Below are 11,879 nucleotides of genomic sequence, written 5' to 3' on the forward strand. Positions count from 1 at the left end.
TATATATATGATAATATAAACACCGTCCAATAGCTCGTTAATGGATATAATTCTTTCGTGGAACGTTTTAATGTGCGGGTGTTTCCGCGCCAATGACGGCTAGCTGGTGGTCGCTTTTTGTAATAACAAACAAGATTGAACAGAGATATCATCATTAGCGATCAACTTAAATAAATAGTCGACAGTCTGGGGAGTAGTGGGCATTTCTGGATCGATAAGGTAAGCGTGACGATTATTTTAAATGGTTTCGCCTAAGCCCTTAACTACTGTAGCAAAGCACGTTTGAAATATAAATTAAATACCACAACTAGAACGTTAGGGTTACGTATAGCATACTCAATTAACCAGCGAGTTTTCCCAGTTTGACGTGAGCCACTGAAGCCAATTGTAAACAACTCTCGTAAATGACATGCCTTAGTACCGCCAAGATTATTAGCAGCGCTACGCATTATTAATCGCAATACTTTTCTCAAGTTCTTGAACTATCGCATCATAATCAATTGTAGACGTCATGATTTTTTTACCTCATTTATTTAAGTGGTTGTATGAACTCACAGGGTTATAGTCCTCATAAACAGGAAGTAGTAGACCAGGTGCATTAGGCATTGTTATTAATACACGCTGCCCACGCACATAAGGTTGGTTGTTAACATATTTAAAATCAGTTGCCACATAGCCTTTTGGAATTTCCATGGTAAACTAATCCTCTTAATAGGGGACCGATGGCGGGTTGACCGTCAGACTTCTACAACACCCAACCACGTAATATCGGAGTGCTTCTGTCATTGTTATTTTATTTTTAGATGCTACGCGGTTGATTGTGGTTTACTTACACCAAAGTGTAAGCGTCGGTTATTTGCTGGCATACTTTCAGCCACGTCCCAAGTCTCCAATTCACCGCCTTCCTGCTATTAATGGTGCCTAATGACGGACATTCATCTCAAAATAAAACCAGGAGGGGTAAAACCCTCCTATATACTAATCTTACGGACGTGGTGATATCGAATACCACATTCTGTAATTTGGATCATGCTGGGTGTTATTTAATGTTTTGGCTATTGCTATAACCGACCGAGCTACTGTGTTTCCACAGAAATGACTCGAACCATCGACCCACAGCGTGTATATAGTGAGCTGGTGGTTTAACCTCCCAAGGGCGGTGTTCGACTATTCGTCAAACGAAGACAAGCTTTTTAATTTAATTAAACTACCACACCATCTTCAATTTCGATTTTGGTAGAAGAGTTAGATTCAGTTAATCAATGTTGGCTTCGAAATCCAGAATCTCTTTTTCCTACTGCTTGATTACTTTGCTGATCTCCAGCGGCTGATAACGTTCGATAACTGGATTAACGAACACAGCAATGGAAGCTTCATCGGCTTTCTTAGTACCGTTGAATGCTTCGGTGCGCGCGGTATTTTCACGCTGGTCAAAATTGGAGTTAGCGGTAACGTTGTGACGAGATATCGATTCGTAGTTCACTTTCTAAGCTTTGACAATATCGCGTTTCTCGCCTAATGCATTATGTGCATGTACAGCAAAGAAAAATCCACATTTAAAGCAAATTTAAAGCAAAGTTGATTTAAATTGGATTTAAATTGAATTTAAAGCCGGGTTTAAAAAATTCATTTTCAAGGTAATTTTTAAGATAATTTTAAGATATTTAAAAATGCCTTTAAAATTTATTTTAAAATAATTTTAAAGAGGATTTAAAGTTGATTTAAAGTAGATTTAAAGTGAATTAAAATTTCCTTTAAATATAAATTTAAGGTTTTTAATAAAAAACATCTAATTTTAGATCAAAAAAATGGGGATAAAATATTCTATCATTTTTAAATTATCATCAAAGCAATCAAATGGTGTAATGGTTGATGAGACTACCCTTTGATTGATGAGACTACCCTTTTGGTAAATTTTCAAAAATTTCAAAAAAAAATTTTATAAAATTTATCCGTTAAATAACGGCTTCGAACTCCGGACCTCGCTTTTAAAGCCATTAAAAAGCTAATTCCTAAGGTAATTATAAAGGTAATTTATAAGGTGGTTTTAAAGTAACCTTAAAAATTACCTTTAAAATTACCTTAAAAATTGCTTTTGTACAGGACTTTAAATTCGCTTTAAATTAAATTTAAATTTGCTTTAAAGGTGGTTTTTCTTTCACTGTGTAGTGTATTCTTTGCCAGCTACGGTAATAAGCGTACTAGCGTTGGACAATATCACTTTAGCAAGGATATCTTCACGCACACGAATGATATCTTGTAAACCATGGTAGTTTTCTTTGATCGCATCAGAAACCGCCCCAACGGAATCATTGAAACCAGCTTCTTGGGCGAATTCATCAGTACCGCGAGTTAGTGAAATAAGCATCAGACCGTTGGACATGGATTTAACCGTGGCCAATGTACGGGTAATTGAAATCTTAGTAGCCATTATATTTCCTTTTCCTTTATACGTTATAGACAGAGTGCCGAACCCTGTTTTAGAGAACGGTAGAGGCTTTCACTCTTAGGCTTTCATCGATCCCCGTTCGTGACCGTTTAGCGATTTCTTTAGATCTTAATTGGTAGAGAATTAGAGATTCGAACTCTAGGAGCGGTTTCCCGCCCGACGGTTTTTAAGACCGTTACCTTGAACCACTCGGACAATTCTCCAATTGGGTGACACCCATTAGAATTTCACGTAGCTCTATAGCTATTACAGTCAATACTAACACTTCACAAAAAGGCCTGGTTAACCCCTACTGATTGAACTTAGGTTGTCTTAGAGTTCCTACCAGGAAAACTGCAACTGATATCATTGTTTGGTGATTACAAAAAAGACCAGTGTTATTGGCTGGTCTTTTTGAGTTATACGATACCGTTCTCTTTACGATAACGGAATATTTTTGATCTATCGATATTAAGCATTTCTGCAATTACTTAATCGCTATTACCTCACCAAGCAGTTCGATAATCATGGCAATATGTTCTGGGTTAAGTTGTGTCTTTTGGCTTTTACTTAATGCTGATCTACCAACACAGCGAAGAAAAAACCACCTTTAAATTCGCTTTAAATTAAATTTAAATTTGCTTTAAAGTCCCGAATTAAAGCAATTTTAAAGGTAATTTTAAAGCGAATTTAAAGGTGGTTTTTTCTTCGCTGTGTTGGTAGATCAGCATTAAGTAAAAGCCAAAAGACACAACTTAACCCAGAACATATTGCCATGATTATCGAACTGCTTGGTGAGGTAATAGCGATTAAGTAATTGCAGAAATGCTTAATATCGATAGATCAAAAATATTCCGTTATCGTAAAGAGAACGGTATCGTATAACTCAAAAAGACCAGCCAATAACACTGGTCTTTTTTGTAATCACCAAACAATGATATCAGTTGCAGTTTTCCTGGTAGGAACTCTAAGACAACCTAAGTTCAATCAGTAAAACACTAAAAATTACCTTTAAAATTACCTTTAAAATTACCTTTTTAATCGCTTTAAAAGCGAGGTCCTGAGTTCGAAGCCGTTATTTAACGGATAAATTTTTTAAAATTTTTTTTTTTAATTTTTCAAAAATTACCAAAAGGGATTCGATCCCCCGACCCTCTATCAAAGGGTAGTCTCATCAACCATTACACCATTTGATTGCTTTGATGAAAATTTAAAAATGATAGAATATTTTATCCCCATTTTTTTGTTCTAAAATTAGATCTTTTTTATTAAAAACCTTAAATTTATGTTTAAAGGAAATTTAAATTCACTTTAAATCTACTTTAAATCTACTTTAAATCCTATTTAAAATTAATTTAAAATAAATTTTAAAGGTATTTTTAAATATCATAAAAATTATCTTAAAAATTACCTTAAAAATCACCTTTAAAATCACCTTTAAAATCACCTTTATAAATTTATTTTAAAGCAAATTTTAAAGGCATTTTTAAATATCTTAAAAATTACCTTAAAAATTACCTTAAAAATGAATTTTTTAAACGCGGCTTTAAATTCAATTTAAATCCAATTTAAATCAACTTTTCTTTAAATTTGCTTTAAAGGTGCATTTTTCTTTGCTGTGAAGAGATCCAGTTCTACCATTCTGGCGATGCTTGCTTGCCGATCAGTCATTAACGAATCTTCTTCAGTAACTGAGTACGAAGAATTGGATTAGCATCTCGCTTGGCTTTATCGGCCGCTGCAGTGCGTTTTGTACAGTTACCAAAATCAAAAGATTTACATGGCATGACATCCCTCCATTGACTTAAAAGAAAAATAAGGGGATAACATGTGTTCTGGTCAAGCCATACCCTTAATGAGGGTGTTAATCTTCGTCATAATAATTTTGATCTTTTGGAGTACTTGCATGCAGAGAGGTTATGGGGACCATCCCTACACATTATATCCGGTACTGTGTAAAACTTTACATATCAATAGATCAAAAATAAGAGGATGTAGTACATCCCCTCTTTCAATTAAGGCAACATGACCCTAGTCAAGTAGCGCATTGTGTCACGTAATAGGGATACACGCCCGCGATTAAGATCAACAATACCGTAGTTCAAATGAATAGAATCGTTATATATACCTTCTGCGTTAAGCCTGAAGTTCAAACGCGAACGGAGCGTAGTATGAACCTGACCTTCACTTCTGAAAATGTGTACTCGTTATCTAACGCCACATCAAAGGCAGGCCAACCTGTTAATGCTGTTGATCTTATCCCAATTACGTGAAACAATGCGCTACTTGGCTAAGGTCATGGTGGCCAATACAACTCCACCTGTAAACCTTTCACCAACCACTTGTCATTGACTAATAACTAGTCAGTTTCGTTGTTCTTGACGTTGGGTGATACAGTAATACCTTCAGGTGTACCGAATGGAGCGACATTCACTTGGAAGTTAGATGGAAAATTGAATATTTTATTCAATTCGGATATCTCATCTTTCTTGAGGATACATTCTTATTTGACGAGTAAACCTTGATTGTTTACCATATGTTTGTACTGACCAAGTAAGGTATCGGATAATTGATAATCGGTTGGAACATCGACATTGTTACTTGATTCATCTTCACTTTGTTCATTCTCAGTGTCAGAGTCATTATGAGAAGGTTGGCTACGTGAATTGGTATTAGATGAGAATTAATAATTTAATTTATTAAATTACATTTATATTAAATATATATAAATATATTATGAATAAAATTTATTTATATTATCATATATATATATATATTATGAATAACATTTATTTATTTGAATTTCCCAAATATTTAAGATAATTTTTTAGAATGTTCTAGAACATTCGAAGAATAAAAAATTTTCGAAAGAAAAGTAAAAATTTCGAACCGGCACAATGACGCGATCATTGCGCAAGGTCGAAAAACTGAAAAATTCCGAACCGACACTATGCACAAAGTTGTGAAGGGTCGAAAACTCTTATTTTTTTGAGTTTTGCTAAATTTTTAAGAAAATAAAAACGTATAAATAGTGGCACTAAAAACTAAAACAATTTGATTTATTTTATTTGGGAATTCCTCCTATATATATTTAAGATACACACACACACAAATTTTATACAAATAATTATTTCTCTTTATTAATTTTTAATATTATTATTTTTTCTCATATTATAATTTTAGATATCAACAATAAAATATGTCTACCACTGTTAATAATAATGATGCCTCTAGTAGTAGTACCTCTGCCTCTAATAGCGCTGAATCCTTTGATTTAAGAATGAAATCAATGGAGGATCAAATCAACAACCTTTCCTTAGCCTTTACAAGATTCATGAAAGAACCTATGTTCTCTTCTAATACCAACTCACGTAGCCAACCTTCTCATGATAACTCTGACACCGAGAATGAACAAAGTGAAGATGAATCAAGTAACAATGTCGATGTTCCAACCGATTATCAATTATCCGATACCTTACTTGGTCAGTACAAACATATGGTAAACAATAAAGGTTTACTCGTCGAAGAAGAATGTATCCTCAAGAAAGATGAGATATCCGAATTGAATAAAGTATTCAACTTTCCATCTAACTTCCAAGTGAATGTCGCTCCATTCGGTACACCTGAAGGTATTACTGTATCATCCAACGTCAAGAACAATGATACTGATTTGTTGATTGTCGAAAAGCGAATCAACGATAGCTTGAAACCTTTGCTTCTCATGTCAAGTATGTTATCATCTGATAGCTCTAATGTCGATGTAGAACTTATTAGTTACTTAACTCAGAGTGCAATCGTCTTAGCCGTTAACGCTCAAGCATCGCTTAGTCGTGTCCGTCGTAACAACATCGCTAAAGAAATCTATGGTTCTGAAGTACTCTTACCAATTAAGATCAAGGATACACCAAAGATGTTTGATGAAACTGAAACTGAACGTGTAAGAAAGCTAGCCAAGTCAATCAGAAAGAACAACGAAGCAAAACAATCATTGTTAAAATTGAATTATCATTCCAAGCCCAATGTCAAGAAATCAGTTAACTCAAGTGGTAATAACACTACAGGAAACAGTAGTAATAGTAAATCCAGTAGTGGGAGTAATGGCCGATCTAACAACTTCAATGGATCACCAAGTAATGTTGCATCAGGTAGCAACAATACCAAGTCTGCCAACGGTACCAACAACCGTTTTCAGAAGAACAAGAAGTAAACTTACCAGTAGGTGGACGTCTGTTCCACCACAAACAAGTTTGGAAAGAATTGGGTCTTCCAAACTTTTGTCAAGAGGTCGTAAATGGATTAAAAGTCCATCTACTTCCAAACTTCAAGCCGATGCCAAACCCAATTCCGATTTCAATTCCAGAGGGTCCAAAATCAGATTGCATCACAAAGGAAGTACAAGACTTGTTATTAGACGATGCCATCGAACAAGTACTTCCAAACCGTTATTCAAAGCGCGTTTTTTACTCCAACGTGTTTACGGTTCCAAAACCTGGAACGAATCTACATCGTCCAGTTCTCGATTTAAAAAGGTTAAACACTTACATCAACAACCAATCATTCAAGATGGAAGGAATCAAGAATCTACCATCAATGGTCAAACAAGGTTATTACATGGTAAAACTCGATATCAAGAAAGCTTACCTCCACGTTTTAGTAGATCCGCAATACAGAGACTTATTTCGCTTCGTGTGGAAAGGTTCGCACTACCGTTGGAAAACAATGCCGTTCGGGTTATCGACAGCTCCTCGTATCTTTACAATGTTGTTAAGACCTGTACTTCGAATGTTGAGAGATATCAACGTATCCGTCATCGCATACTTGGACGATCTATTAATCGTCGGTTCAACAAAAGAAGAATGTTTATCCAACCTCAAAAAGACAATGGACTTACTTGTCAAACTAGGTTTCAAGTTAAATCTAGAAAAGAGTGTTCTCGAACCAACTCAATCAATTACATTTCTCGGATTACAAATCGATTCGGTATCAATGAAGCTTCTTGTTCCCAAAGAAAAGAAGAAAAGTGTCATCAAGGAAATAAGAAACTTTTTAAAACTAGATTGTTGCTCCCCAAGAAAGCTTGCTGGTTTAAAAGGAAAGCTAATCGCACTGAAAGATGCAGTCATCCCTTTCAGACTTTACACTCGTCGAACAAACAAGTTTCACTCTCAGTGTCTGACTCTAGCCAATGGAGATTGGGATCAATCATTCCCCATTCCTCAAGAGGTCAAGTCAGAGATTTCACATTGGTTAACAGTTCTAAACCAATGGAATGGAAAAGAAATCAGTCTGTTTCCAAGTTACGACTATGTTCTTACAACCGATGCCTCGGAATCAGGTGCAGGTGCCACACTCAAGAAAGGAAACAAGGTAATCAAAACTTGGTCATTCCAGTGGTCAACAACTCAATCAAACATGTCGTCAAATCGTCGAGAAATGCTCGCGCTGCTAATGGCCTATCAAGCGCTATGTCAGAAACTGAACAACTGCAAGCTGAAGATCCAAACCGACAATACTACCACTCTCTCATACATCAATCGCCAGGGTGGTCAGATACAAGATCTCTCAGTTCTGTTCGAACAACTTTGGAAACAATGCCTCAAGAAGAAAGTGAACTTGATTGGAGAGCATATTCCAGGATTCTTCAATGTAAAAGCCGACCACCTCAGTCGTCTTTCAGAGATGAATCACAAATCATCGACCAGAGTAATCAAGAGTTACATCTGGCAACTGAAGAAGGAAGTGTTCAATCGCATCCAACTTCAATTCGGTCAAATACAGATGGATCTGTTCGCATCTCACCTCAACCATCAAACGAACAACTACTCAACAATAAGAATGAATGCACTCAACCTCGATTGGAGTCAATGGAAGCAATGTCTGGCCTTTCCACCACCCATTCTTTTGCCTTCTATCCTGGAGAAGATGAACTCATCCAGTTCGAAGAAGGTTTCTATAATACTGATCTTCCCAATCTGGAGATCAGCAACTTGGTATCCGATGATTCAAGCACAAGTTCCTCGTCATCATCGTCACATGTTTCCTCAAGTACTGGGAACATTCCAAGAAGTATTGACCAAACAATCAGTAGAGTCGATACCAATCCAGATTCAACAACGTTGGAAGCTGGGGATTATTCAACTTTCCAATCTCATGTAATGTCCTTCGCTCGTACAACAAATACAAAAACAGCTGAGCTGTTAATGAAGTCATGGGAACCTTCAACTCTCAAAGTATATAGCTCCAGTTATACAAGATTCCGCAATTTCTGTACTTTGAACTCTTTGAATCCAGCAAACATTACCTTAGTTGTTTTCATGGATTATCTTACACATCTATTCAAACACAAACCTCCGTTAGCTTTCTCAACTATTAACGGTCATCGATCTATGTTGAATCAGTTGTTACTCCTTAGGAATCAAACTGATATTGTTAATGATCCATTCATTACAAGAATTATGACTGGTATTCACAAGTTGCGTCCTTCATCTGCAAAGTATAAAGAGATATGGGATGCAAATCAAGTATTCAAGCACTTATCTACTATCAAAGTCATCCCCAAGTACACATACACTGCGCTATTAAACAAGACACTTGTACTCTGTAAAATGTTTGGTTTAGCAAGATCATCAGACTTGGTGAAGTGGTCGTTCAAAGGTCTCATTATTACTCCTGACTCAATCAAAGGTCCCGTTATTAATGCTAAAGAACAAAGAAGTGGTATTGTTTCAATCTTAGAATTAACATCGTTAGATGATACTAACTCTCAAGTGTGCCCTGTTCGCCACCTTGCAACATACCTTAGAGCATCTAAAGGAAGAAGAAAGCCCCATTCGGGTGACTCTGTCTTTATTAAGAATGAAGGTGAACCGCTCCAAGTTAATGATATTAATTCAATTGTACTATCAACACTCTCAAAGTCAGGTATTGATATTGTCAAGTTCAAATCTCACTCTACCCGTTCCGCTATGGCTTCTCTGCTGTTGTCCAATAACGTTCCGTTCCACGTTGTCAAAAAGATGGGTCGTTGGAAATCAAACGATACTGTAGATACCTTCTACGATAAAAGAATCATTGGTGAAAAATCTGGTGGTTTCTTAAATACTGTCGTCCAAATTTCATAATATATATATATATATGATAATATAAATTAAAAATTTAATTTATTAAATTATATTTTATATTAAATATATATATATATATTAGTCCCATCCCACCCGCCCTTAGTCGGAATTCCATAAATCAAATTGTTTTAGTTTTTAGTGCCACTATTTATACGTTTTTATTTTCTTAAAAATTTAGCAAAACTCAAAAAAATAAGAGTTTTCGACCCTTCACAACTTTGTGCATAGTGTCGGTTCGGAATTTTTCAGTTTTTCGACCTTGCGCAATGATCGCGTCATTGTGCCGGTTCGAAATTTTTACTTTTCTTTCGAAAATTTTTTATTCTTCGAATGTTCTAGAACATTCTAAAAAATTATCTTAAATATTTGGGAAATTCAAATAAATAAATGTTATTCATAATATATATATATATATTTAATATAAAATATAATTTAATAAATTAAATTTTTAATTTATTTGAACGACAGTATCAATGAAAATACCACCAGATTTTTCACCAATGATTCTTTTATCGTAGAAAGTATCTACAGTATCGTTTGATTTCCAGCGACCCATCTTCTTGACAACATGGAACAGAACGTTATTGAACAACAGCAGAGAAGCCATAGCGGAACGGGTAGAGTGAGATTTGAACTTTCCAGTGTCAATACCTGAGCTTGAGAGTGTTGATAATACAATTGAACTAATATCATTAACTTGGAGCGGTTCACCCTCATTCTTAATAAAGACAGAGTCACCCGAATGGGGCTTTCTTCTTCCTTTAGAGGCTCTAAGGTATGTTGCAAGGTGGCGAACAGGACATACTTGAGAGTTAGTATCATCTAACGATGTTAATTATAAGATTGAAACAACACCACTTCTTTGTTCTTTAGCATTGATAACTAGACCTTTGATTGAGTCAGTACTAATAATGAGACCTTTGAATGACCACTTCACCAAGTCTGATGATCTTGATAAACCAAACATTTTACAGAGTACAAGTGTCTTGTTTAATAGCGCAGTGTATATGTACTTGGGGATAACTTTGATAGTAGACAAGTGCTTGGATACTTGATTTGCACCCCATATCTCTTTATACTTTGCAGATGAAGGGAGCAACTTGTGAATACCAGTCATAATTATATATCGTGGTATTTGTAAATTATAAGGTAATTGGTATCATCAATTTGAATTGGTATAACTATATTTAGAATACTATCATACGTAATATAATTTATTTGAAAGAAAATGGTATTGGTCACCAACATATTTGTCAAAATAATTTAATAATATTGAATGTTTTACTAGTTATCATCCATTTCAATCATTGATATTGAATTGATAATACCTGACCATCTACCTGAAAGTTCATTATATGATGCAACTTCAACTGCATCACCAACATTGTATATTTCTTTATTATTTTTAATTGATGAGTGAAAAGTTAAATTTTTATAATTTTGAAATAATGAATCTAATTTAATTTTTATGTTATCTAAATTATCTGGATTTTTTATTTTATAATTAATGCTGTACTTTCAGGTTCAATACTTTTTAATTTAAAAAATTTCACCATGTTTAATTTGGTAACCCTTTCATATTGTTCATCCCTATTATTTGTATTATTATTTAAATAATTTTTAATTCTTGATAATTGTGCTTCAAAAGTTTCAGCTTAAGTGTATTTTGGTGCACCCCAATTTTTTATATAGATTGGATAATATAACAACAAGTGGAAATTCGTTATTTCTGTTTCAGTAATTAAATTTACTTTTGCATTAAACGATTCAATTAATACTTGAAGTGAAATTAAATCATTTTCATCAAAGGAGTCACTATATAATTTAAAACATATAGTTACTAATTGTTCCATTATTAAAAATCATCATTTGATATTTGATTTTTAATTGATATTAAAAGGTAATATAATATTGATCTATTCTCTCTTCCTTTCCTTGTTTTATTTGCAAATAGTGAAATTGATGGTTTTGGTTTATTATCTATTATTTTTGCATTTTTTAAATTATTTAAAAAATTTTCAATTTTTTTATTTTTATCAAAAATGTAATTTAAACACCTTTGTGCGACACCTAATAAAATATGTCTGGTTGTGTTTTTAAATAATTAATGGACAAGGGTTCGACACCCTCTGTCCACACCTTTGATACCAATATCTTTTGCTTTTTTTTCCCATACTTTTTTTAATTCTATATCAGCATTTATATTATCATATATATATATATATTATGAATAACATTTATTTATTTGAATTTCCCAAATATTTAAGATAATTTTTTAGAATGTTCTAGAAGAATAAAAAATTTTCGAAAGAAAAGTAAAAATTTCGAAC

At 34.1% G+C, this 11,879-nt stretch overlaps 7 protein-coding genes across 7 annotated transcripts; 2 read left to right on the forward strand and 5 right to left on the reverse strand.

Annotated features, from left to right (window-relative positions):
* Positions 1-263: 263 nt before the first annotated feature.
* DDB_G0267284 (hypothetical protein) lies at positions 264-449 on the reverse strand (the record flags this gene model as incomplete). Its single annotated transcript, XM_642643.1, has 1 exon — positions 264-449. One exon carries the CDS (start codon positions 447-449, stop codon positions 264-266), a length of 186 nt encoding a protein of 61 aa, XP_647735.1.
* Positions 450-2,158: 1,709 nt separating this feature from the next.
* On the reverse strand, positions 2,159-2,431 carry DDB_G0267286 (hypothetical protein; the record flags this gene model as incomplete). The annotated part of the gene is made up of 1 exon (XM_642644.1): positions 2,159-2,431. The coding sequence occupies one exon, from the start codon at positions 2,429-2,431 to the stop codon at positions 2,159-2,161; it is 273 nt and encodes a 90-aa protein (XP_647736.1).
* Positions 2,432-4,931: 2,500 nt separating this feature from the next.
* Positions 4,932-5,338, reverse strand: DDB_G0267290 (hypothetical protein; the record flags this gene model as incomplete). The annotated part of the gene is made up of 2 exons (XM_642614.1): positions 4,932-5,085; positions 5,331-5,338. 2 exons carry the CDS (start codon positions 5,336-5,338, stop codon positions 4,932-4,934), a joined length of 162 nt encoding a protein of 53 aa, XP_647706.1.
* A 289-nt stretch (positions 5,339-5,627) lies between these two features.
* DDB_G0267292 (hypothetical protein) lies at positions 5,628-6,635 on the forward strand (the record flags this gene model as incomplete). The annotated part of the gene is made up of 1 exon (XM_642615.1): positions 5,628-6,635. The coding sequence occupies one exon, from the start codon at positions 5,628-5,630 to the stop codon at positions 6,633-6,635; it is 1,008 nt and encodes a 335-aa protein (XP_647707.1).
* A 649-nt stretch (positions 6,636-7,284) lies between these two features.
* DDB_G0267294 (hypothetical protein) lies at positions 7,285-9,549 on the forward strand (the record flags this gene model as incomplete). Its single annotated transcript, XM_642616.1, has 1 exon — positions 7,285-9,549. The coding sequence occupies one exon, from the start codon at positions 7,285-7,287 to the stop codon at positions 9,547-9,549; it is 2,265 nt and encodes a 754-aa protein (XP_647708.1).
* Positions 9,550-9,997: 448 nt separating this feature from the next.
* DDB_G0267296 (hypothetical protein) lies at positions 9,998-10,666 on the reverse strand (the record flags this gene model as incomplete). Its single annotated transcript, XM_642617.1, has 2 exons — positions 9,998-10,267; positions 10,400-10,666. The coding sequence occupies 2 exons, from the start codon at positions 10,664-10,666 to the stop codon at positions 9,998-10,000; spliced, it is 537 nt and encodes a 178-aa protein (XP_647709.1).
* Positions 10,667-10,833: 167 nt separating this feature from the next.
* DDB_G0267298 (hypothetical protein) lies at positions 10,834-11,402 on the reverse strand (the record flags this gene model as incomplete). Its single annotated transcript, XM_642618.1, has 3 exons — positions 10,834-11,033; positions 11,066-11,139; positions 11,260-11,402. 3 exons carry the CDS (start codon positions 11,400-11,402, stop codon positions 10,834-10,836), a joined length of 417 nt encoding a protein of 138 aa, XP_647710.1.
* Positions 11,403-11,879: the final 477 nt, after the last annotated feature.

This window comes from Dictyostelium discoideum (assembly GCF_000004695.1).
Source record: "Dictyostelium discoideum AX4 chromosome 1 chromosome, whole genome shotgun sequence".
NCBI lineage: Eukaryota > Evosea > Eumycetozoa > Dictyosteliales > Dictyosteliaceae > Dictyostelium > Dictyostelium discoideum.